Source organism: Miscanthus floridulus, chromosome 8 (genome assembly GCF_019320115.1).
Source record: "Miscanthus floridulus cultivar M001 chromosome 8, ASM1932011v1, whole genome shotgun sequence".
NCBI lineage: Eukaryota > Viridiplantae > Streptophyta > Magnoliopsida > Poales > Poaceae > Miscanthus > Miscanthus floridulus.
Window position 1 is genome coordinate 59277424 of NC_089587.1, and position 27478 is coordinate 59304901.

Genomic DNA, 27478 nt, shown 5'->3' on the forward strand with positions numbered 1-27478 from the left:
ACCTTAAGAATAACTTGCAGATAAGAATTGTTTTGGTCAAACAATACACCATTTATACTTAATCTAACATACCAAAATTTGCAAATGCTCTCACATGTTTGAGATCGAATTTTTAGTCTAATTGGTGAAGCCAAAATCCTTAAAAAAAACTCGAGCTGCGGGGTAGACACCGCCGAGCTATTTTAGCTTAAAGTAGAGGACTTCTCACCTAGACAGAGAAAACTCCCCGACCCCCATGCCCCGCCCACATATAGGGGTCTGTTAATTGGTGAGAGGGCTGGTCTATTTTACTTGTGCTTTGGGAACGCGGGACAGGTGAGAGTTTTTTTTTCCACACCACCGACCAGAAATTTGCTTGGCCAAGAATTCGAACTCTGGTCACGGTGGACGCCACCCGGGGCATGACCAACTGTCGTAGGCTGAAGCCAAAACCGTTAAAATAATTGTCATATTACTTGGCGGCTGTAAACCAGATACAACTTGAAGGGCTCTTCAAATAAATTTTGCAACATGTGACAATAACCTCCTCAAATAAGAACCACAAGAAAGATCTCTATTTGATGTGGTAATTTTTAACGAGACTCATTCAAAGTTAGTGCTATTTGGTTTACTAAATATTTATACATTGATGCACCTTGAAAATCCCTTGATTAATAAGGTACCATTGGATGAAATCTTTCATCTCAGAGAGAGACATGGAGGCGGAGTAGATCAAAATATGGCTGGTCAAGCCAAATTTGAGGTTTAATACATATCAAGTCCGAGTCCACCTCGAACTCCATGAGCAAATAAAGGGGGGGGGGGGGGGGGGTGGATGAGGGAGGGGTAAAAAGATGAAGTTGATTTGGACCATCAGTTCCGAATCGTAACAAAATTTGATTTACACAAAATCTAATCCTCTTAAGTTACCTAATATATGGAGATATGCACTATACTTTTAGTATAACAATTTTTTTCTTCAATTCCTCATTAATGATGAAAAGGCAAAAATAAATTAAAATGCCTATATGAGAAGTGTAAAAGACACTTCAAAAGGAGAAACAAAGGAAACAAAGCTAAGTGTAAAAGACTCAGGGAATATAATCCCTCCAAGTAGCCTCTTTGCCACTACTTTTTGTTGTTAAAATTAAAACAGAAGTGCTAACACTCAACCGAGTGTTTTACCCAGCTTCAACACGCGTTTTTTGCCGCTGCAGCATGCGCCCGCGCCCGACGCCTCCCCCCACCCCTCCCTCACTCTCTCTCCTCGACGCTCCTCCCTCTCTATCTCTCTCCCCGGCGCCAGCAAGCTCCTCCCGGTGACCCCCACCCGCGCTCCGCGCGACATTCTCCAGGCAAGCACCACCCGCGCACGAGCTCGCTGGCCATGGCGGATCCGCCGAGGTAGGCCTTCTCCTCCTCCTCCTTCTCTAGATCTGCCTGTTAGGGTTCCGACGAGCTCTCCCTCTCTTTTTTCTCCAACTACGACGCTATAGAAGGGGCCGACCAGGGGGAGACAGGCAGGGCAGACGCTGGGGATGGTGGCCGGGCGGTTTAGGGGAGCTAGCGGTGGTATGGGCGGTCGGACTAGGTCGGGGTAGGGGAGGCTCGCTGGAGTTGGAGAAGATGGCGGCAGACGAGCTTGTCGGAGCCGGAGAAGATGGCGGTAGGCGAGGAGAGGAGATGAGGGAAAGAGGGCGGCCGCCACAGCCGGGTGTGCCAACACCAGTTGTTTTTTTTTGATAGACATCAGTTAAAACCCAACACACACATGCAACACATCCAAGCCATCGTCACCACTCTTTTATCTGACCTGCAAGAGGCCATTTTCCTATTAACTTTTATTACATCCCAAATCCCAAAGTACACTAATGCAAATAAATAAATAAATGCTACAAAATCTGAATTGATATCCAAACCCGGGCAAAATTCAGCCAAATTCATTCAAACCTGGACAAAAAAGCCAGGCAGAATCACAGGCTCTCGTGAAATTCCCATCGCCCCTTGCTTCCTCCTGCTCCTCGCCCAATCGCCGAGACGCCGACTACCTGGCGCTCCCGCACGCCGCCGTGTAGATCTGGACATCTGGTAGAATAGGTGCCGGTGGCCTCGGACGCGCAGTGGTAGAGGCTTTTGCGGTGGCGGCGACGGAGGAGGAGACGGGGTAGCGAGCAGTGGCCACGGGCGCGGGGTCTGTGTGCTGGGGCTCGGGTTCCAGGAAACCCTAGCCGCAGCGCGATGGCGTCGTACAGGCCATACGCGCCGCCGCAGCAGCATCCGCCGCCGCCGCCACCACAGGGCGGCTACCCGCCGCAGATGAATCCGTACGCGCCGCCGCCGCAGCAGGCGCCGTACAACAGGATGCCGGCGCCGCCTTACCACGCGGGGCCCCCGCCACCGCCGCCACCCGGGCCGCCACCACCTCACCAACCGCAGTTCAATTTCGGCCCCCGGCCTCCGCAGCAGCCCCCGCCCCCGCCCCCGCCGCAGATGTACTACCAGCCGCCGCCACCGCCCTACGGCGGGACCAGCAACCCGCCTCCTCCTCCCCCTTCGGCTCCACCCCCGCCTCCGTCCCCACCCCCTGCGGCCCCGCCCCCGCCCCCTCCGCCTCCGGCCCAGCCACCGTCTGCCCAGGCCCCGCCGCCCCCAAAGCAGCAGCAGCAGCCTAAGGCAACGCTGCCGAGAGCGGAGACGGAGGAGGAGCGTCGCGCACGGAAGAAGCGCGAGTTCGAGAAGCAGCGGGTGGAGGACCGCAAGCAGCAGCAGATGATGCGCCAGACACAGGCCGCCATTCTGCAGAAGACGCAGCAGCGCGCTGCTCAGCAGCAGCCGCAGAGCCGCCACCACCACCACCAGCCTCCGGGTGTCTCTCGGGCAGCGGCAACTGGCTCTCGGGCAGTGGCAACTGGGTCTCGCCCGACATCAGCGCCTAATGCTGAGAGGTTTGAGAACCGGCTAAAAAAGCCAACAACGTTCCTCTGCAAGCACAAGTAAGTCCAGCCAAGTTTTGGCCCTTTCGGTTGCGTTCGCACCAAAATTTAAATTCCCAGCTTGTGGTTGGGTAACATTTTGATTGATCATACACGTCTTAGGGGTGTAAACCTTGGCAACATATGCTATCCTTAGTTAGAGAGTGACGTAGGCTGCTTACTAGTTTTTTTTTTTACGTTGTTGTTGAAATGTAAGGGCACCGTATGGAAAGGATCATTGTTTTCTGAATTTGCTTTATAGCTTCTTTAAATTTTGTGCTTCTCTATGTGCTTAGAAAGATTAGTACTTCCGCTTAGTTCTGGAAAACTATTGAGAATATAGTGCTTAATAAAAGGTGCATGAGGTGGTCTACCAACCAATTTCTTTGTTATGAACCTATAAAGGGACCCCTTTCTTGTAACAGGGCAGACACATCAAAACTTAGTAACGGTTTGGAAAACGTTAATCCACTATTATGAAATGGCAATTTTCTGTTGCCTGTATATTTAAAATAAGTTTCTGGATGTGTACCGTTTTTATGGAGCCTTAATCAGCTACTGATTTGTACCAAGTATTTAGATCTTGGTGATCTATGTCTATTTTTGTAATTATACACTTGAATGATCCTGTTTTGCCTTTTCTTTTTGGTTGACACAGATTTAGGAATGAACTCCCGGATCCAAGTGCTCAGCTGAAATGGCTGCCCCTGAATAAGTATAAGGACCGGTATGCATCACTAGCTGTCTACTCCCCACCCCCTTTGTTTTTTATTTAAGATGGCATCTTTGGAGTAGTACAAGCCACTTCAGTATTGCTCATCTACTAAGAATGGTCATTTTACTTATAGATCATTTGAACTTACTTATGCTTTTTTTTTTATTTGAAGATCTTTTCTACGATGACAGGAATCCATTGTTTTTGCTTTCTGCTGGTTTCCAATTTATGCCTTGCTTTTGCTGTTGTATAGATAAATTTTTTTGGTAATTTTATACATTATATGTTATGGGTAAAGAACACATTTTGATCGCTGTTGCATTGATGCCTAATCTAATTTTCTGTGGGGGTTATGGTTAGATTGATGTCAAGACTCAGGCCTGGTTTCACTGGGCTAACATGGGTAAGGCATCAGACGGTTGGAGGTTATTTCAGTGTACTGTTAGGACTGATCATTCACCTTTAACCAAAATTTCAAGTCAGGTCTGTTTGGCTGCAGCGCTGCAAACTAGTGCAGCTGAACAGGCCCATGGTTTCATATTCCTGCTACTTATGCATAGATTTGATATCATTAGCTTGCTTTGGAGGAGATTAAATAGATTGATATTTTGTAGCTTACATAAAGTCATAAATATATCATAACTGGGTGTCCTGTTCAACTGCCATAATTCCATTCGTTTTGCACTAAAGCAATTCTGTGCTACTCTGCTTTGATACTGTAGAGTTTGTCCATCGCCTTCTGCTCTCTTTTTTCTGCTACCTACAGTATGCTGAACTTAATGTGTCTTGACTCATTATGTTGCTCTCAATTGTGTTTGGCTCTGGCATTTTAAAACCTTCTATATTTTGGAGGCAGCTATGCTTACTATGTTTTGCTGTCTTTTCAGATATACCAAATACAGGATAACTTCATTGGAGAAAAACTACATTCCTAAAATGATTGTCCCTGAGGATCTTGGGATACCTCTTGACCTACTTGACATGAGTGTATACAAGTAAGGATCTGAACCATATGTCTTCATGAGTTTGATTTCTCTGTCTGAGTATTTATTCTAGTGTCCTTAACTCATCTACCAAACATGTCCCAGCCCCCCAGATGTTCAGCTGCGCATGGCTCCTGAAGATGAAGAGCTATTGCGTGATGATGAGGTCCTCACCCCTATTAAACAAGAAGGTATAAGGAAAAGGGAGAGGCCCACTGACAAAGGTGTTTCTTGGCTGGTCAAAACACAATACATATCTCCACTAAGTACTGATGCAGCCAAAATGGTAATTCATACTGAGTTTTGTGTGAATTTAGTTACACAATAATTACTTAATGATATATACTTAATAAAGTTGCTTGGCTTTGCAGTCCCTTACTGAGAAACAAGCAAAGGAAAGGCGAGAATCAAGGGAGGGTCGCAATGCTTTCCTAGACAATCTTAATGATAGGTTTGGTTCTTCTTTTATTCACACTTGTTGGTCTGTAAAGGTTATCTGTTGCGACTTGCAAAACCTGGTGCAGTTACTGACACCATCTTCATGTTCATGTGTATACCAGAGAGAAACAGATCAAAGCCATTGAAGAATCCTTCAGAGCAGCCAAGTCAAGGCCTGTTCACCAGACTAAACGTGGGATGCAAGCTGAGTGGGTTATGCCTTTGCTACCTGATTTTGATAGGTATTTACTTCTCAGATGTTGCTTTTATGTGCTACAAGTATTCATCCTTGATACCAGATGCTTGCCGTTACTTTACTGAGCTATGCCTTCTTGCCTGTCCATTTTCATATCTATAAAACAAAATGCTCTTGATTTATGGTTGAAAAGTTCTCTTCTTTATCAGTAATTTGTGAAATTTCTCGTATTTCAACATTACTTTTTGAGGGGTATAACTGCACAAAAGTCTGCCTTTTGAAGCATATAGGAGGTTTCTAATTTATTCCTCTTATTGACCTTTTATGTTCACCTAAACAGGTACGAGGAGCCGTTTGTTATGGCGAATTTTGATGGCGATCCAACTGCTGATTCTGAGCAGTATAACAAACTTGAGAGATCTGTACGTGATGAATGTGAATCCCGGGTGAGTTCTGTTTCCTCAAGTTTCCTCTGCCTTAGGCTTTCTTACTTAATGGCAATGCATGCCCACTGTCTTGTGAATTCTAGATGGAGATCAGCGTTACAGGGACTTGCTTGCCCCCCCCCCCCCCCCTTTTTTTTTTGCCGCAATGTCTTGTATGTCTTGTATCGCCAGACACGGTGAGACTTATATAGTTATATTGGTCACCTCGGAGCAGCATCAAATGCAAAAACTGAAGGTTCAAAGAGAGAGGGGAGGGCCAGGGAGTGAGAGAAGAGGGCAAGATAGAGAAGGGAAGAGGAAGGCGGCCAATCGCCTGGTCCAGGAGGCAAAGAGAACCGTAGCCATGACAGGGCTATGTGCAGGGCCAGTCAAATCCATTGAGATTCCTCTGGCAAAACTGAGCATTGGACACACAAGGAGGATAAGGGGCATCAATTCTATTTGGGTAGTCTTCATTGTGAGGATGGCAGTGAGGAATTTAGGCTGGCACCAGCACTGTTGCGGAAGAAGAGAGAAGTAGCACAGGGGGGTTTGGGTGTGTGTGTGTGTAGAAATATGATAGCTGCTGGTTGCATGAGGGTTTAGCGCAAATCATGGTTAGAGGTGGGCTAGTGGGCCAGGAAATGACAGCCCCATAATGAATATCTTCATCTATTCTCAGTTTTTTTTTTTCTTTCCCTTTTAAAACCTGCGGTGCATCATGTATGTCTGGATTCATCCATGGCATATTTATCAGCCAGGACTCAGGCTCGTGACATGACAGTAAATGTTTGTAGAAATAAAATTGATTCTCTAATTAAATTTATTTAAAATGAAAACTAGATGAATCCCTGAATCCTTTTTTCTAGAGTTTGCTGAATAGGACACCTGCACCCTACTTGGACTCTGATGATATTACACCTAGAGAATGCCTTTGCTTGTATTTGTAACCATTTCATGTTTTCATGGCAGGCTGTGATGAAAAGTTTTAGTGTCAGTGGTTCAGACCCTGCAAAACAAGAGAAGTTTTTGGCATACATGGCCCCAGCACCTCATGAGGTATGAACTCATCTCTGGTACATTTCTATTAAAAAAAGTGACCTATTACATCAATCTGATGGTGACTATTGTGATTTCATCAGCTTACCAGAGACTTGGATGATGACGATGATATCCAGTATTCCTGGCTAAGAGAATATCACTGGGATGTATGCGTATTTTCCTAATTATTCTCTAATTGTGTCTATGAGCTGGTGGCATCATACTCATCCATTGTACATACACACTTGTTTCATGATTCAGGTAAGAGGAGATGATAAAGATGATCCTACAACATACCTTGTCACATTTGATAAGGAGGGTGCAAAATATTTGGTAATTGGTTTTGTGCATTCTGTATTACATTTGGTTTCTGAGAATGATTTACATTTGGTTTCTGAGAATGATTCATTTGACACTAGTGTAACATATGCCATTATCTTTTTGTTTTTCAGCCTCTTCCTACTAAGCTAGTTTTGCAGAAGAAGAAAGCAAAGGAGGGGAGGTCTGGGGATGAAATTGAGCATTTTCCTGTGCCTTCCCGTATTACTGTGAGCAAAACAGCTCATGGTGGTACCATGGAGCGCGGAGAATCTTCTGGCTTGCATGTATGGCTCAGTCTTCCTTATTATTCATTATAAAATCTTTCTTTTAGTTAAAAATTAAACTAAACCAGCTAAGTATTTATGTAAGCATTCTATCTTCTCTCCAAACCTTAGGTCTGCTTGCTTGACTTCTTGCTACTAATTAACATTGTTGCTTTTACAATCACTCGCTTTCTGTGATCACTATCGCCTTGTTCGCTTGGCTTATAAGCCGTACTTTTTCAGCCAACGAACAGTATTTTTCTCTTACAACAAATCAGCTAACAGTACTTTCAGCCATGGCTTATCAGCCAAACGAACAGGGCAATATATTAGGACATTTCATGCTTTCTATTTGTTTTTTGTCATGTTTTTACACGAGAGCACACTACTAAGAAAAACACCAAACGACCATACACCCCTATTGAATATTGCTCTCTTGCTTCCTCATTAAAATTTGTGTAATAAACTATTCATTGTTAAATAGTGACCTCTGAACAAAGGGTTGGATTCTTAATGTAACACACATTGAATGAGATGGGGCACTTTATGCAAATGTACTTTTGCCTCTCCACAAAATTCTACAATGCCGATAAAAATAGAATGCATTACCACTCAACACATGAAATGAAAAGGAATGAAAACAGTTGTTTTTGCATTACCTGTACCCTTTAACTCAATGTTTTCTTCCTTGTAGGTGAATTCAAAGCCAAGAAGATCTCATGTTGATGATGATCTTGATGAGCATCCAAAGCGTTCTCGAGTAGAAGATATTGACCAATATAGTGGAGAAGAATTTTCTGAGTGATGAACTGATAAATCATAATTATCTTGCACCAACGAATTTGATCAGTACATGTGAAGCCTTAAAAGGTTTCATGCAATAGGCACAAGTGGTTTTATGGTGCATGGTCATGCAGTGAAAGAAAATGGCTGACAGCGTGAGGACCTCGGGGCTTGGCCAGTTTCTTCAGGGCAGAGTATATGAAGCAAAGCTGAGTGTAACCGGACTTCAAGACTTTGATCTCTGTTGTGATGATAGAAAGTATCACATTGTTGTAAAGAAGTTTTGTCTTTAAAGTCTTGGAGCAGTTCTCAACTGTTTGTTTTGATAATATATAGACCCCCGATTTTGCACCTTTTCCCCCACTTCTCTTCTCCCCAATTGACTGCAAGTACAACAATTTGTTTATATTATTAGGATGGACAGGTCATATTATGCTAGCCACCTCTATTCTGGCAGCCCTGAGGATCTGCTAATCGAAGGTCATATATTTATGCACATGAACATCCAGTGAAAATTAGAGCAGCATGGTGAGGAGCTTCTAGCTGGTCCACATGTTCCAGGATAGTGAAATTATATTCATGGTCGCCTGATAAAATCTGGAATTATATTCATTTTCAGCATGAATTGTTTTATTGACATTCCTTTTTGCCTAAATAATGCAGAAATATATGAGATGATAGAAGGGTAATCATGAAACAGTTCTTTGTTCTCCCGACGTTGAAATTTTATTCCAGCACAAAGTGGCAAATGATATGATAACTATATTGGTCTGGTATTATTAGCTGTGGTAACAGCAAAATACTTAAGTCTTAAGCTGACATGCAGGAGATTACACTTCGTTTCCATTGCTGTGTGACTGTATTTGCCTTAGCTTTGACACTTAAATATTACATAGGTTACTGGTGTCAACTTATGTAGCCTGAAGGACCATTTTCTCTGCTGGCAGCCAGGTATTCTTTTATCCACAATCCATTTCCTATTGTATCATCTAGTAGTTTTAATGTCTGATAGTTTTCATCTGCTGTTAGGTTTGGCTGAGTTCTATGGATGCTAAGATATGGTTCCCCTCAAATGACAAGCATTGCATTGTGGTATGTCTGACATCTTGTACACTAATGCCATCAGCAATAATTTGGGGCTTCATGTCCGATGTGTGTTGTTTACATCATAACTCCTGGACTGTTGCAAGGAATAATTTCTTGTTTTGGTTTACATAGGATGTAAGGTGCACGGATGTAAGTCACAAATTTCTTGTTTTGTTTTACATAGGATGTCCATATGCTCTTTAAGAGACTGTTACCAGTTGTTCACTACAGGATTCTTGCAATCTCTGCATTATGCAGTCTTTTGTGATACATGTTGCATCCTGTGTAGTTCTTTAATTTCTTATGGTTTATAGAATATTACAATTTTAGATTCTTAAAGTACTGTTCGTTTGATTTATACTTTACTTGTGGATTTTTTAAAGTCATCTTATATTTTTGTAAACATTCATGTTTTTTAACTACTGGTTAGCAGGTCCAACTTATTAAGCAGTTTAATTGTCTGCTGATAGTTATGGCATAGCCAAAGTTGGCAGGCTGCTAACAACATAACTCCAATTTTCATTCTTTTTAGTACTGGCTGATCTATGTTGCATATACTTCTAGTCTTCTATTTCCATTTTGGATTTCATATAGGATTTTTTCAATGCAACTGTCTCACTAGTGCTTATTGACCTTTCTGTTGTTTGATGGAGCTTGTCGCCTATTTCTTAATTTGTATCTGTGACAGGACCCCTGTGAAGCGATATACAGAAGTTTCAAGTCGATCATTGAAAAGATGCAAATACTATTTTTTTTTATGTTTTTAAACTGTATCTGGGTTCGCCAAGTTGCGTGTACAAACAACGAGAGTGCACCTTCATTTTAGAGAAGACATCATGATTTTCTGTCCAGAACTTTATTAAGTCGAACTGTCTTTACTGTGAGCTGGGCCTTTTATCTCTCTCTTTTCTCTTTTCCTTTTTGCTGCTCCTGATTGGATCATCAGACGTAATCATTTGCGTTCATCCAGCTGGGAAAAGAGTCGGCATCATATCTCCAGTTCTGTGTCTGCTTGTCCCGTCTATTTCTGATGCAATGACTACCTGTTCTGTTCATGTGTCTATTGAAGCTTGATGCCATGTGCCCTTAAAACAAATGCGTTGCTACTTCTGCCTGTATGTTGTTGATGCTATTCAAAAGCTTTGGTGTGTAATCTTGTATCACACGCTTGGTTTGAAGAACGTTCTGTTGTATGAGGAATATTTGTGTAACACTAAGGGAACGGTGCCAATTGCTGGAACGAATTCGGGTAAGGTGAGTAGTCACACAACATTTATCATGTGGTTCTATGTTCATCAAGATTTAAGAACATAACAGGAACGGCTGGAAGGTGACGTAGTGAGCTGCTGTCTGTAGTGTGTGGACAACTGCGCTACCATGGTCCATAGGCAGTGACAAGCTCCTACCTACATTTCTTAAGCATACAACCGAAGGAAGATAGATACAACCTAACAAGATGCAGATAAGCTGCCAGCTTTCTCCACTACAAATTATTGATCAAGCATGTTTCATAAATGTCCAATGTTTTCGACGTTAGGGTGTCGCCATTGACAAGCCACGAGATGTGATGATGATGTTGATGATGAGGGGTGGTCACTTATACACTAATCTTGTTGCAGTTACCTCCTGCCTTTCGTCCCCATATGGAGCTGATAGACATGCCATCCTGGTTTGCTCGTGTCTACACAGGGAACTATTTAGTGGATTGGGTCAGGGTTGAACTTGAGAGACTCCTTCCAGATGAGCTCTTTGATATCTTCTTCGGTGAGCGATGGCTGCTCGAAGTCGAAGCTGAAAGGCGCTGGGCAGACGGGTTCGTCGTTTATCTCATGAAGGGATGCCAGGTATGGGTGGCATAGAGCCTCATCAACTGCAATTCCACCAAAAGAAAAGCAACAAAAGGTTAGTATATTTCAAGAGATTGGCCCTTTTGCCCTCAGAATGCAAGAATGATAGTTGCATGAAAATAATCTTCAGTTTCAACAATTCATTTGAGGGTCATCATATAATTCATATGGGACTAAAAGTGCAGAATTTCAAACGATGGGTGGTTCATTCTTTCCCTATATCCCAGCAAAATCAACCGCATCCAGACAGGCATGTCACACATTTTATATGATAATTAATGCAGCAAGTTCATGCAAGGCTGCAAGATTACCAGTAATCCTCTTGCTCGGATCAAACACGAGCATCCTCTCAAGCAAATCCATGGCACCGCTAGACATAGTGGGGAACCGCACACGAAATTGTTGCTTGGGGTGTTGAGGAAGGGACCTCACGTATCTGCGGGCGTGATCGCTTCGGAGGAACCCAAGGCTCGTGTCATCTGGTGAGCCTACCAGCTTTTAAATCATAAAGAATGAAGAGGAAGAAGTTATATAAGTAAAGAACAAACAAGACTTGTGAGACATTACCATTCAGGTGTTAGCTTGAGAAACCAAGATAATTATATGCTTCATGTTTTGACCAAATGTTAGCTTTTAAAAACATGTCAAATGAGCAAATTCCAAACTTCACTTAAACCAATTTATAAGACCTTGTTATTTTCACCTGTCTAGACATTTTAATCTGAAATTAGGTTGTCCTTCAGCAAAATGGATCAGGAGATTGCCCGAAGAGTGAGGAGAATGAAAACAAAATCTTGGACTGTGAACTGGCAACTATACCTCAGTTATTAGCAAAAGCTGATGAACATAATCCTTTCCAGGAAACAAAGGCTCTCTTGTGACCATTTCACCGAAGATGCAGCCTACCGACCACATATCGATAGCCTGAGTATATTCTGAGCAGTTGAGCAGGAGCTCAGGCGCTCTGTACCACCGTGTAACGACGTACTCCATCATGAAGTCAGTTTCAGTTGTGGTCCTTGCCAGCCCAAAGTCCCCAATCTTCAGGTCACATTTGGCATTCAGCAGCAGGTTGCTCGGCCTGAGGTCTCTGTGCAAGACGTTTGCTGAGTGTACATACTTGAGTCCTCGGAGCAGCTGGTAGACGAAATACTGCATGAGGGAAGATTAACAGTCAGATTAATTACCATATTCAACTTACATACAGGATTCTGATGTAAAAAATGGAAACAGAAAACAGACGACACAACATTGTACCTGACAATGATCATCAGTTAGTGGCTGGTTTGATCGTAGAAGGTGATGAAGATCAGTGTCCATCAACTCGTAAACGATATAAACATCGTTGAAGTTCTCCCTCCTAGGTGGGCGTATGATATCCTTTATTGAAATAACCTGCAGAAAAAGGGGTAGATGTGTTGTTGTTACAAGTCGATCATCAGAAGTGGTTTAAGTCTATTGGCTGATGATGCATCAAACCCGAGCGAGTGGCACGAGAAGAACTATATCAAATTGAATATCCATAGGAAAAGGGATATATCATTTAGCTATACAAAGATAGTTGTTTTATACGTAGCTAACATTCACAACGATTGAAAAGAATTCCTGCCTAGACGAATTAAGGAGAATGGTTTTGCATCGAGAGAGAATCACCAGAAATTTTGGCAGATCTCTGGACGTACGGCTTACCTTTGCAATGAGCTAATGAGCTACAGAGTTATTAGCCATATATATAGTTAAATACATACATTGACAAAAAGTAATTAGTATATATGGAGTATCTTTATCTGAAGATTCACGACCACAGAGATCGTCACGTGGCTCATCACAAGGTAGAGAGAAATTAAGGATGACTCACATTTTCATGCTTCATGTGCCTAAGCAACTTAATTTCTCGGAGAGTGCGCTTTGCGTCGATCTGATTGTCGAACGCGTTGCCGATCTTCTTGATGGCCATCTCCTCACGAGTCTGCGCATTGACAGCAGCACTGCATGCACAAAAGGAATACATACATACACACAAGTAACCATCAACTAACAGTCTAACATATGCATACATTAATCATCAGCCAGTAGTCATCACTACAAACTTGAGATGAAAGAAGTATGTAATTGTACACCCTTTTTATGACAACGATTCAATTTCACAAATAAAAGAATTTAAAAAGGATCCATCTTTTTCATGTTATTAGGAGAGATTATTTTCCTTTTCGGTAGCTTTAATGAGACGTGATGAAGGTAAAACATTCAGACTTGTGAAAAAAATTTCTGACGATTGTTTTTCCTGCATAGGCGATGCACTGCCACCCGGGTGGTGGTGGGGTCCATTGCAAAGCCTTGACCAAGAAGGCAAGAAGGATTCCATGCAAAGTTTCTGACGAAAAAAAAAGGTGCCGGAGAGAAGCTAGCGAGCGAGAACGAACGCGAGGGGGAGGAAGGTACGCACCAGATGATGCCGAAGGCGCCGCGGCCGACGGGGCGGATGGGCGGGACGTACTTGGCGGAGACCTCGAAGAGGTTGCCGTACACGTTGTACTGCACGTAGCGGCCGCCGTGCGTGTGCGTGCCCTTGATGTGCGCCTCCCCGCCGTGGCCCAGACCCAGGCACCCTCCGACGCCGGCGCCGCCTCCGCCTCCTCCGCCCCCTTCCATGCGCATGTATATATACGGACCACCTCCGATCCGATCCCCAGCCGGCGGCTACCTCTCCCGGCCGATCGATCCCTACTAGCTCCTAGCTCCCTCCTAGCTACTCCCTCTTCTCTCCGACGAGAAACAACACAAGACGACCCAACGAGGACGAACGCCGTACGACGACGCGCATGCAAGCAAGCTCTCTGGTGCCTCGAGCTCTAGCTGAGATAGAGAGAGAGAACAAGGTGGCGCGTGGTTGGTTGCGCGGAGGCGAGGAGGGAGGAGATAAGGGGGAGCGTTGGGGAAAGTGGAAAAGGCGGGAGCTTTTTCTCCGCCGGAAATCGAACTCCCGTGACGCCCAAAGGAAGGAGTTGGTTGCTGTTGCTGTTGCTCCCCTCAGCCTCAGCCTCAGGCCTCCGTCCGTCGTCGATCACTCCTGTCCTGGGAGAGACCTGGGCACCTGGCTCCCGTGGACTATGGCTGGCCTAGCTGCCTCCACACGACAGGTCGATCGATAGAGATGCAGGGACGATCGACCGGCCTCTTCCAGACCATTCCTCTCCTCCATCTCTTGGCCTCTTGCGCTCGCGCGGTGCCGGTGGATGCATAAATGGTTCCCTTGGCCTTGCTGCCTGCCTCAGGCTCAGCGGCTAGCTGCTGCCTTTTGCAGCGAGGAAGCTATAATTTGCTCATGTCTGATCAGCTCTGTGTTTTGTGACATCAACGACCTGACCTGAGGACATATATATTGGCATATATATTGCATGCCACATAGATCGAGCAAGAGTAATCTAGAATGGTCAACCTGGGGCAAACATGTCCGCACGTTCCAACCAAATTTACATCTTGCGTCATGCGCTATTCTAATATATAACTCGTATGAGCATGGGTTGTGAGTTCGGATCATGAGTGGGATAATAAGCCAATTAGGACTAGATCTAAACTCTATTTGATCGCATTAGGACCGGATATCACGTTTAGTGTATGCATGTATGAAAGGTTTCAAGCCTCACCTAAGAAATGTTACTTGACCATGGCTAATAAGGGGATTTGAGGTATTTGAAGCATACACCCAATCATGGGCGGGTACAGAGGGTATTCCCCGTATTTCCAGGAATACCCAACTATTTTAGCACACTTCTATGTATATATGTGTATATACTTGTATATGTATATGTATAATGTCATATTTTATAGTATTTTCACTCATTGAAGCCCAAAACAGTAAAAAAACAGCCTCTCAAATTGGCTCATATTTTGTAGTATTTTTACTCATTGCAGTTAAAAACAACTGATTTTTTTATTGACGTGGAAGTAGGAATACCCAAGTTTGGAATCCTGGCTCCGCCACTGCACCCAATGTTGGCTTGTGGTACCTTAGAGGAGCACAATAATTTGAGCTAGTTGGTTACTCTGGTCCCGACTATGTGGGGTGCAAGATTGATAGGAAGAGCACTTCCCACACATATCAATTACTTGAAAGATCACTTGTGTCATGGTTCTCAAAGAAGCAAAATTCGGTTACATTATCAACGGCCGAGGTGGAGTATATGTCCACGGGTAGTTCTTATGCATAATTGGTATGGATGAGAGTAACTTTGTCAGACTTTAGAAATGATCAAGTGCCATTGCTATGTAATAATGAGAGTACCATCAAGATAGCCACGAACCTGGCTCAACATTCTAGAACCAAGCACATTGATATTTGCCACCATAACTTCTTAAGAGATCACCAAACAAAGAGGGATATCAAAATTGAGATTTGAGAGTGTGGGCACCGATGATCAACTAGTGGATATAATTCACCAAGACACTTGATGAAGATATTGCAAGCTAAGAAATGAGTTGAACATTCTTGACTTCTCCAACATGTCTTAAAGAACACTGTATATATGATTAACCCCTCCTCCGACCAAAGCAAAGGTAAAATTAGTTGCGCAAGAGCATACATACCTTACTACATGTGGTTAGTGCATACAGAACATATTTGTGACATTAAGGACATACAATGCAAATATTGCATGTTTTGAGTTCATGTCCTACAAACTAAACTATTGCTTCTATGTTTGTATGATACTAGTGTGGTAGCATAAGACTTGTTCAAGAGCATGTGAACCCAAGTGTTTGAATCAAGTTGGTGAGCTAGAAGAGTGACAAATTCAACCTCAACAAGATAACCGCTCATGGGCATGTGAAGAAGCTTGAAGAGGGCTGTGAAGAAGCTTGAAGAGGGTTTAAACCGAGTTTGAAGCTTATGCAAATCAATTAGTTCAAGCCAATGTGAAGGAAGCTCATGGAAACAATCAAGATCCAGTGATCCTCAACCTTAAGTGATCATCTCCACCAAAGTGTGGTGTCTACATCATGATTTCAAGCATCAATTTCAAGTGGTGTCATCTTTTGTGTGGAAATTGAGGAGAAAGGGGGACAATGTGGACACAAAGATATCATGACGAACAAGACTGGAGAATTGAAGGGGATCAAAAGTTTGAATAAGCACACAAGTAGGGTGATTAAGCTCATGAACCTTATGTTTAATTTGTTGTATTTGAAATCATATTTGTGCTTGCACATGCATCGTTGCTTAATTCGAATAATATGCTTGTTGTGAATTTTTGATTGCTAGACATAAGCTTGACTAATGACTTGTCTATAGTAGTACATAGTCAGATATGCTTACAAGTGGTTTCTAGAGCTTATAGTTGTTATTTGAAATATTAACTAGAGTCATGCTTTTAATGTTGATCTCACGTGGTATCTAGTGTTTTTTATGTCTAGCTAACATGATACTAAGGATGGACTTTTAAAGTGGTATTCACGCTACAAAGATACATTTCTATCACAAATACCTTAGCATCATTTAGTAGTGTTAATTCTACCACAACTTCAATCTAGCATATGTGCAAACTTGAAACCAAACCATTTTAGCACATATGTAGAGTGAGTTAACACTACCAAGTAGGATTTTGTGAAGCTTGTCCAATTCTTTTCAAGTGGTCTTATTTCTTGGATAAGTGAAAAAAATCTAAACCAAGTTAGAAATTTACACTTGTGTGAAGCTTAGAATTTCAATTAATTCAATATCATTGTTAAGGTTGTCATTAATATAATTACAAAAAAGGGAGAGATTGAAAGCCCTAGTTTGGTTTTGGTATTTGAGTGACAACTAGTGGACTAATGCTCTCAATAGAGATGATTGTGCTAGGTCCACATGAAGGAGTTGATCAAGGCTAGAAGATAGTGGGGATGATGCTCACCACAAGATGCAAGTGCTCAACATTGTTGAAGAAGATGGAGTTGGAAGTAAGCCTAATTAAAGGCAAAGGTATATCAATAAGGCTTTGATTTTACCGGCCTCTGTGCACTAGAGCTTATGTATATCAAAGGTAATATCAATAGCCCTTAGGGGCACCAGAGCTCAGGCCCCCAGCCTTTGTGCACTGACTTGTTTGCACTGACTAGTGGGCCACTTGATTTATCCGGTGATGACCAGGTCAGAGCACCAGGGCTTAGGCTCCTCATGGGGGACATGTGGCATTTACCTCTACATGCAGGATATTTGAATGTTGAAGCCACTTTCTTCGGTGCTAGTACAAGGGAAGCGCCAAACTTTTTTAGTGTCACATGAGCTCTTGGGTTAGTTTTGTAGAACCTTACAGGAACCACTGGGTTTCTCGGGTGGGTGCACTGTGTTTGCACTAGAGAAAAGTTTTTTTGACATTCGCACGGAGACCTCAGTAGCACGCCCAAGCTCTTTAGACCCATCAAATTTGTCCGATGCTAGGGCTAGGGGAGCACTAGAGCTTAGGGGGGGGGGTCTAACGACAAGGTCTAGATTTAGTTTTGACCGTTGGATTTTGACTGTCAGTGGTATGGATCCATGGTTCCTCACCACCCATAGAAGAGCCCGTTACAACCGGGGTGGGATGAAGACATTGAATATGAGGCCCAACTAGGACAGGGTACATCATCAAACTTGGTGAACAAGCAACTAGAGGTATGGAGCTTGGAGACCGAGATGTGTAAGGAATAAATCATTTTTGTACGTAGATTTTCCTTGTAACAAACTTGGAAACCTTTCATGTAAACCGATCGGGACTCAAACTATAACCCTACCCCCTAGGCTATATAAGGCGGGGTAGGGAGCTCTAGATCGGTAACTGAAAGTGCATCTAGCCCTTTAGTGGGTTTTGGATGATTGAATGACAACATGATTAAAGGTCTAACCTGTTTGCTAAGTGTGAACAGGTAATAGGTTATCTCACAGATACTTAATGAAAAGCCAAAATGATGTGTTGTTGTATAAACAATCTAGTTCAAGCACAAGACAACAATGCAAATGAAACTCATACAAAGGCTTATCTATTGTGGGATTCCATGTACTATGTGAAAGCAAGCTCGTTAGGATTAATTAATGAGACATGAAGGATTGCATATGGAATGGTCTCTTAAGTGAAGCTTGCTAAATTGAAATGAAAAAGATGACAATACATGAATGGATGATTCAACACAAGATGTGACTTGATGGCTTGAGATGGTGAAGATAGCAAGGAAAGGCTTCGAGGTACTAAGCAAGGGTGAAGGGCAAGCGACGGCTTGGCGGCCGAAGAACCTAGCTAGGGTGAAGAAGGAAGTACTTGCATTTAGTTGAGGTACTAATCAAGCTATGATGGCCATGTTTATGTGGAGGATCAAATCACTATTGGAATGTTTGATGGAAGTGACTTGATACATTTTGGAGTTATTCATATTTGATGAATGGAATCAAGTCACGTGCTCAAGATGGCTATGCTCAAGTGACAAGATCAATATTGACATGTTGGCACCCTCACTTGATGAAGATTGAAAGACACGGCATCAATTTTAAAGAAGATCAACTCAAAAGGTTTAATTTCGTATTTCTTTTGATCTTGAGTTAATAGGTATGCCGTACTATTAAGAGGGATGCAAGTTTCGGTGGTCTGAGGAAGATAGAGTGCTCAAGCATATTAATTAAATTCAAAGTGAGACACTCTAGCACTTCACGAGCACATAGAATAATTTTTCTGTGACTGTCGGTGTCGGAAGTCCCGACGTAAGCCGGAACTCCCGACAGTCGGAAGTCTTGACTCTTGCCGGAAGTGCTGACTCCCAGTCACAGCCTGCGCGGTGACTGTGGACGTCGGAAGTCCCGACGTGAGTCGGAACTCCCGACAGTCGGAAGTCCCGACCCAAGCCAGGAGTCCCGGCATCGATGGTTCTACTGACCTGCTGTCTGTGCCCGTCGGAAGTCCCGACGATCGTCAGAAGTCCCGACCGTCGGAAGTCCCGACACTGACTTGACCCAGGCCGGGAGTCTCGGCATCAGTGATATGGTTTTGTTTAATAAGTTCCGACCATAGCAACCATAAGCAACTAGACATCAGAGCCCCTGTTAACCATAGGGTTTTGTTTTTTCTTTCTTCTTTTCTAGATATTGAACACTTGATCATCTTGTGGCCTCCTTCATCACCTCCGTGGATGCCATCTTGCTCAACTCTCGGTGTGAACATCACCTAGCTTAATCAATACTTAAGACAAAGGTTAGTCCACTAGTTGCCACTCAATTACCAAAACCAAACATAAGGCTTTCACCTAAGTCCCTAAAAAATGCACCCTCTCAACTCGGGCGCATTTTCACATGACTTCCCCAACAATCTTCGACAAGAAGGGCTTCACCAACATCCACGACGACTACACCAACACCGCCTCCACCAAACACCTTTGCAGGAGGGCTATCGCCAAAACCTTTAGCAAACCAAAATGACTTGCCTCCGTCGACACATCAACATGAGGGGCTTCACTAACACCTTCGGCATCCACACCAACATCACCTCTGCCAAACACCTTTGTAGGAGGGTCATCGCTAACATCTTCGCAAACCACAATGACATGCCTCCACCAACACTTCAGCAGGTGGGGCTTTGTCAACATCTTTGGCGAACCGCTATGACTCGCCACCACCAACGCTTTGGCAAGAGCAGCTTTGCCATCATATTCGCATAATGACTTGAGAGCCTTCATCGACACCTTTGGCATCAGCGCCTAAGGCAACTTGCCTTCATCATCGAGGTCGAGAGGATATGCCACCTCCTTTGCCACCAAGGACTAGTTCACCTTTGTCAATCACTTTGGGATGAGGGGCTCACTGACAACTTTGGTTCAAACATGTACTTCCGCTACTATGGCTAATACAAATGTGTCGATTACACCAAGCACAACTAAAGATTTGGTCGTGTGAAAGCTCTAGTTTGGTTTTGGTGAATTGATGAAACCCTAAGTGCTAACCTAGTTCATCTAAGTGATCATGAGATAGGTAGCATTATTCCAAGTGGTGAAGCAACGGTGAAGATCATGATGATGGTGATGCCATGGTGATGATCAAGTGCTTGGACCTGGAAAAGAAGAAAGAGAAAAACAAATGGCTGAAGGCAAAGATGAAATTGATAGGAGCTTTTCAGTTTAGTGATCGAGACACTTAGCGAGTGTGATCACATTTAGGATCAATAGCCATACTATTAAGAGGGGTGAAGCTCGTATCAAAATGCGGTTATCAAAGTGCCACTAGATGCTCTGACTCATTGCATATGCATTTAGGATCTAGTGGAGTGCTAACACCCTTGAAAAGATTTGTGAAAATATGCTAACACATACGCACAAGGTGATACACTTGGTGGTTGGCACATTTGAGCAAGGATAAAGAAGATAGAGTTGAAAAGGAGTTAGTCGCGCTGGTCACCGAGTGACCGGACACGTATGAAATTGGGACCGGACGCGTCTGGTATTTTATCCGATCTTGGGGTAGTCAGACAGAAGTGACCAGACACGTTCGAAATCAGGACCAGACGCGTCCGATATTTGGACCCGAGGTGAGCGACTAAGTGAAAGTGACTGGACTCTGGCTTAGTGGAGTGACCGGACGCTGATGAGTTACTGTTCAGCGTCTGGTCAAAGTGATATAGCCCGAAGCAGAGAGAGCGACCGGACACGTCCGGTGTGAACCAGCAAGTCTCGGGTTTTCAGCGCAATAATTCATCGGACGCTGGGAGCGTCTGGTCCGGTGTGATCGGACGTGTCCGGTTGGCCCAGAGCGGCTCTGGGAGCTCTCTGGACTTGACCTGACACTGCGTCTCCTGGGTCCGGTCATTTTCTAACTGTGCGTCCGATCACGTAGTATTATTGTGCGCAGAGATAGATGTTGGGTGCCAATGGCTAAACAATTAGAAAGGGACATGTGGCAGTTAGGTTGTGACCGGATGCAGCGACTGGACGCGTTCATTCGTCCCACAGTCAGCCCAATAATTGAGCCAACGGCTCCATTGTTTGGGGGTGTCTATAAATATCTTTTGGCCGGCTCTAGCTCACTCTCTTGGCCATTTTGCATTGACATAGCAACCTTGTGAGCTTAGCCAAAGCCCTCCCACTCATCTCCATCATTGATTCATCATCTTTGTGAGATTGGGAGTGAATACAAGTGCATTGCTTGAGTGTTTGCATCTAGAGGCACTTGGTGTTCGTGTTTTGCTGCAGGTTTGGCTTGTTACTCTTGGTGGTTGCCGCCACCTAGATGGCTTGGAGCAGCAAGGATCATCGAGTGGAGGTTGGTGATTGTCTCTGGCTCCGATCGTGGTGATTATGAGGGGTTCTTGACCTTTCCCCGGTGGAGTGCCAAAAGGTACTCTAGTAAATTGCTCGTGGCTTGTGTGATCCTCATCTTATGTTGGTTGTGCGGCACCCTATTGAGGGTTTGGCGTGCGATGCCAATTAGCGCGTGAACCTCCAAGTGAATCGCAACAACGAGGACTAGCTTGCCAGCAAGCAAGTGAACCTCGGTAAAAAATCATTGTGTCATCATTTGATTCTGAGGTGATTGGTCTTCATTGGTATTCATTCTTGTGATTGATTGGTTCATTCCTCGACTTGGCGGTATAACCATCTTGCTCTCTCTTTACATTACCGCAAACCAGTTGTCAAGCTCTTTAGTGTAGCTAGTCATGAGAGCTTGTTAGTTTGGTTAGTGTGGCTCTTTAGTTAGCCTTTGAGAGCACACTAACTTAGTGTAGTGACATAGCCATTGTGTGGATAGAGACTATAGAAACTAGAATTGTGGTAGGTGGCTTGCATGTTTAGTTGGCTAGCGCAACACTCGCTTCGCTTCATATTTGTCTAACCGGTTTGCTAAGTGTTGTAGAAATTTTTAATAGGCTATTCATCCCCCTCTAGCCATTAGGACCTTTCATCGTGAGGGCTAGTCAAGAGGGGCTAGGAGAGAATACTGGAGGACTAGCCACTCTAGTGGGTGAATTCTTTTGCCCGGCGCTTGTGAGAGAAGATATGGAGGCTTCACGACAACCTTCAGCAATGACTACTTCGACTACATTGACTACAATGACTGAATGCATCCCCCAAGGGAAGATGCACCTTTGAGAGAAGCTCCCAGCGATAAAGATGTGCCTTTGAGAGAAGCTTCCAACGATAATAAGTGTCCCACCAAGAGAAACAAACAGAGCTGCAACCTTCAATGATCCAATTATGTTTCTCATTCGTAGGGCTTCAGTTCTTGTGTGGATAAGAGTTTAGATATGAAATGTGTAGTGAGTAAAAGGAATGCATCAAACATAATAGACTCCAGTTTCTTTTAATAAAATAAAGAGAGGATTATTATGCTCCGGAGCTTGCCTTTGATGTAACTGGTGGGGGCGTGTGATGGGCACTCAGGCAGCTCCTAGACTAGTCCTTCTCCTTCTGAAGCCTCCTACTGGACCTTCAGTGGGTTCTCCTCTCCCACGGTTTTGAACTCTAGCAACGTTACTCCCTCTGGCAATCATATATGTATGAATAGGCGTCGCTATATTGTCTAACCCATGGCTTTCACTTTACACAAATTTTAAAAATAAATTTGATTCCAAAGACGATAGATAGTTTTCTCCCTCATTGCACATATGAACACATCCATTTCAATTCAGAAAGTAAATGATGTAGGTTATTCTCTCTTTAGTTTGTTCCTTTTAAATTTCCATGTCAATATATTTAGATAGTGGAGGGTGTATACAATGATCTCTTATTGTTTCAAGTTTTAAGTACTACGTAGAAATGTGTTGAAAATACATCATTGTAATGCTATAGAAAATTAGGTTTGCAATATATCAAAAATACATTGTAGCAATGTAGCAAAACAATAGATAATTATTACCATGAATAATATAAAGGAAGCTAGAAGAATATTGGAAGACACAAGACACAATGTGATCTAAGGTTTCACACGTAATTAAGTAGTGCTGAATTTCAATAGAAGACAAATGTAGGTTCAATGTTTTTGTATTAGCCTATAAAACAAATCAGATTTGGTTAAATAATATTTTCATTTGTGATTATATTTTTAAACACCTTTAGATCAAATGTTTTTAGCACTGTTTTCTCTAAGGTAAATTTTTAGCACCCATCCTTAGCAAATCTGATTTGCATAGTGATGTACCTTAGAAGGATGGTTATTATAAAAGTGGTAGTGGTGTTAACTTGAGGAAAATTGTTGCATAAGAAGCCATTGTGCTCTCAAGTCCATAATAATACAACGACTTAGGAAGTGAATACCTGTATACACAAGAACATATTTATGAGTAAAGTAAAAGTACTATCTATCTCCACTCAAAAAAGTACTGTCATAGTTACTAGTCAACTATTTATGCACCCAATGAATGCGTTGAAGAATATCCATCTTGCAGCACGAAAGGTAATTACAAGGGAAAAACTAGCACAAAATTTGAGTGGCGGCTTGTTACTGATGGAGCTCTACAACTACACAAAAGAAGGCATACTTTCTTTGGAAACCAAGAATTTGAGTGGGGGCACATGCCCTTACTCCTTGTATACTGGGTCCGCCCCTGAATGATGGTCATCTAGGCATTCATTGTGGGGATGGTGCTCTTGTCCAAGGTTTCGCTTGGTGTTGGGCTGTTCGTCTTCGCCCTGCTCGCCTACCGTAGTTTATTCGGCGCTGTCTTCACCCTCCACTTTGCTCTCCTTCGAGAGGTAAGCACCTCGATATCATGTTTATTGTTTCAAGACCTAGTAGGCAGTAGTTAAGGGGCTACTGTTGGGGGAGCCCATATAATATATGGGCCAAAACCCCCAAAAGTGGTCCAACTAGTGCTAGTGTAGTGGCATGTAAAACCCATCCAACCAAGGGGCCACTTGTAACTAACCATTGCATATATATAATGCCCAAGGGAATAAGGGGAAGGGGCTCTCTCTCACCCACTCTCATTTGTGTGTTATCAAACCCTAGTTTCCATCACCTCTCATCTCCACTCTCTCCTCTTAACCTGTTTGGGATTGCTTTGTCCCAACAATTGATAGGCATATTTGTGTAATTTCAGTGTATTCTTTTGCCGATCATGCTCTATTTCATGTATGGGTTTATGACTAGATTTTGGCATGTAATATTCTATATCTTTGTGCATATCATACTTGACAAATATGGGCTATGTTAAAAAAAGTATTATGGGCTATAAGAAGTTGATCAATTAGTGCAAAGTCTAATTAACAAAATAGTTTTATAGATACATCTCATACATGACCCATCACGCGTCTCTCACATGTGGCCTATCGAGAACTCAAAGCCCACGATAATCTTTTGGATAAATTGATTAATGTATTGTTGATTAAGCCCACATGATTGTCAGAATACATGCAAAGTTTTTGCACGTATCATGGCTGTATAATTAATCTGTATGAATAAGATGCATGCATCCTCGGTTCGTCTTGCGTTTATCGAAGACGATGAAAGACCAACAAGTTAGACATGTTTAGATAAGTGGGGCAACGGTCTTGGTGTCTAGGGTTTCCCTAGGTGACTCGAGTGGGTCTCGGTGGTGATGTATGCTTCATCATCATCTCTGTTGGTCCCCTGATCATCTCCTAGCACGCTTTAGCCTAGGGGATTCGAGTCTAGGATCCCTTGTGCCCTGATTGCTAGTTTCCTTAGATTAGTGACCATGATCGCTGCTTCCTTGCCTTGTGTGTCCACATAATTACCAAAGCCCTAGTTTCTACTAGCCGTCTACCTCTTGAGTCCACTCAATTTCTAGATCATCACCAACATTGCTACTTGGGACCTATGATCTTGGAAGTTTTCCCATGGAGGGGTCGAGGGGATGATGAAGAAGCTATAACCATCACCGAAGGAAAATAAGAGCATCAAGATCAGATTAGAGATGAGGAGTGGTGGGAGTGATTGGCTACCTTAGGCAGTTGCGAAGATATTTTCAGAGAAGGGAGTTAGATCTAATGTCATTGAGCAGTCTGTGGGTTGGATCTGGTGTCCCACAAAGGGGATTACTTGCAATGATCTCGGGGAAATGTCTTCTTGATTTCCTTTAACCAGGCGGTGGGAAAGAGGAAGGCGCTAGACGATAGGCATTGGATGACCTTGAAGGAACTCTTGGTGCTGTCGGAGTTTGACGAAGCCAAATATCTGAATGAGATTGATTTCTCCCTCATTCTAATCTGGATACGAGTGGAGCGACTCCCCTTGGGGCTGATGAATCGAGCCATGGCTAGAGTGATTAGGGATGAGGTTGGCGAGTTCTTGTAGGTGGAGGCGGATGGGGGTGATTTGGCTACTGGTAGAGCCCTCTGACTCAAGATCTACCTAGATATACATAAACCATTGTGATGAGGCATTACTGTGGATCTGGTGGCTGATAAAGGCGAATGGTGGTGCCCGATCACATATGAATACTTGCCTAATTTTTGCTACATTTGGGGGGCTCATTGGGCATGTGGATAGAGCTCTAAGAAGCTAGGGAAGGATGAACTTGCACCGTATAGTAAGGAGCTACGGTTTGTGCCACCACACAAGGGTCGAGGGCATGGAGGATAGGAGGCTCAGGGAGTTGGGGTAGTGGAGGCAAGTCCTGAGCTGATGGTCTATCATGGAGGCAGGACTCAAAGAAGGGGATTGTGAAGGAATCCCTAGGCAAGAAGGGGGAGGAGGTGACAAGCCCTATGAAATGTATCCAAGCCATTAAACAATGACCAAGTGTAGTGAGGACCCAACTATTCCTAGAGCCAGTTGATAGGTCAGCCCTAGCGATGACGGTCCACGGTGGGGAGTACAGTGAGATGCACGTCATCAGTGCCATGCAAATTAGCAAGACACACTAGTCATCAAGGAGAATGAAGGGAAGAAGGACATGGCCTTGTGCAAATTTAAGAGGGTGATGCGAGATGAGAAGATGGAGTCGATGGAGAAGGGCCAAGGGAAACAACAAAAGAAGAAGAGGGACGGGGATTATGATGGAGCTTGACGGTTCTCAAGATGCTAAGAGGTCTAAGCAAGGTAGATCAGAGGAGAAGGTGAATGCGAATGAAACTAATGTAGTGGGGCTATTAGAATAGCCCTGCGTGTCGCAATGAAGATAATAGTTTGGAACTACCACGGGTTGGGGAACGACATGACAGTTCGTAGCCTTCTAAATGTTCACAGGAGGAAACCCTGATATTCTCTTCTTGTCTAAGACAAATATGGACGAGAGGAGGATCAAAGGATTATGGTGGAAGTTGGGTTTTATGAATTTGATCGTCAAACACTACTACAGATTGATTTATCATTGTCGCCACTTTCACAGCCGTAGCAATAGAAGCGATGGTGCCATACTTCCTCCGTCGGTTGGACCAATAGGGAGGCCTCGTAGGGAAGGAAACTGGCTGTTGAAACTTCTACCACCCATGGGTTAACAATAGATACGGCAGTGGTATTTTCTCCATCGCATGAAAAGCCAAGCCGACTGGGATAGGCATTCTGGCCGCCGGCCCTACACGACTGTTTGATCTACCGGTGGTAGTAAATTCAGCGTGAGTTATTTCCCCATTTCCCAACTACCCACAACATAGTTGCATCACCAATAATACTCTGTAGTACTTCCACTTCTCCATCATCAAGGTTGGTGCATTGTTCCTCTCTCCCAGTTTATGTGAACCTTGCACGCCTGGCGCCGCGCCGCCACCACCTCCCACACGGCCGGCGCATTGTTCCTCTCGCAATTTGTATGAACCATTGCACGCCTCATGTCGCGCCGTCGCCAACTCCAAAGACAAGGGTATACTTTTGCACCTCACTGATGGATCTTTGTCAGATTATTTTCCTCATTAGTGATCTCATTACTAAGGAAGCTCTCATCCTACTGCACAATGACGATCACAAGCTCTTTGAAATGGAGGCAACCCCTAACAACAGGAATGCACTGGCCAGCCTCATAGAGGATCTCGTTCCATGTGATTGAGTATGTGGATGTCGACAGTTTGTGCACAGGTGTGGAGATCTACTCATCTGAAACTGCAACATGGATCTATAAGGAATCTGAATGGGGCAGGGATACTGATGTGATATTTTATAGACAACCAAGTGTGTTCCTTAATGGTTGTCTGCACATTATGGGGCACTATGGGGAGTACTCTATGATACTTGTTGTGGATATGGAGGGAAACACATGGAGGAAAATTGATAGGCCTAGTGGCCTTCAACACTCCATGCATCAAGCTCAGGGTCACTTGTGTGCATGTACTATTGATGGTCCCAATGATTCCAAGCTTTCAATCTGGATGCTTGAAGACTATGGTACTAATAATTAGACATTGAAGCATACGGTCAGCACACGGATCCTATTTGGAATGATTAATATTAGATTTGGTTTCATGGATTGGGTTGTCGAGTACACAATAATTATAGTTCACCTAGAATGGAATATGATTTTCTTTGCTGGGGAGGATGGAACAA

General features: G+C 43.6%; 2 protein-coding genes across 2 annotated transcripts; one reads left to right on the plus strand and one right to left on the minus strand.

Annotated features, from left to right (window-relative positions):
- Positions 1 to 1958: 1958 nt before the first annotated feature.
- Positions 1959 to 8467, plus strand: LOC136476472 (protein PAF1 homolog). Its single transcript, XM_066474328.1, has 12 exons — positions 1959 to 2972; positions 3610 to 3678; positions 4554 to 4661; positions 4755 to 4935; positions 5021 to 5100; positions 5210 to 5329; positions 5624 to 5729; positions 6681 to 6767; positions 6851 to 6916; positions 7011 to 7082; positions 7202 to 7354; positions 8028 to 8467. The coding sequence occupies exons 1-12, from the start codon at positions 2218 to 2220 to the stop codon at positions 8136 to 8138; spliced, it is 1908 nt and encodes a 635-aa protein (XP_066330425.1). The 5' UTR covers positions 1959 to 2217; the 3' UTR covers positions 8139 to 8467.
- A 2118-nt stretch (positions 8468 to 10585) lies between these two features.
- Positions 10586 to 14021, minus strand: LOC136476473 (mitogen-activated protein kinase 2). Its single transcript, XM_066474329.1, has 6 exons — positions 13496 to 14021; positions 12908 to 13037; positions 12307 to 12444; positions 11869 to 12201; positions 11361 to 11544; positions 10586 to 11072 (listed from the first exon to the last, which is right to left on the minus strand). Exons 1-6 carry the CDS (start codon positions 13705 to 13707, stop codon positions 10900 to 10902), a joined length of 1170 nt encoding a protein of 389 aa, XP_066330426.1. The 5' UTR covers positions 13708 to 14021; the 3' UTR covers positions 10586 to 10899.
- Between the last annotated feature and the right edge of the window lie 13457 nt (positions 14022 to 27478).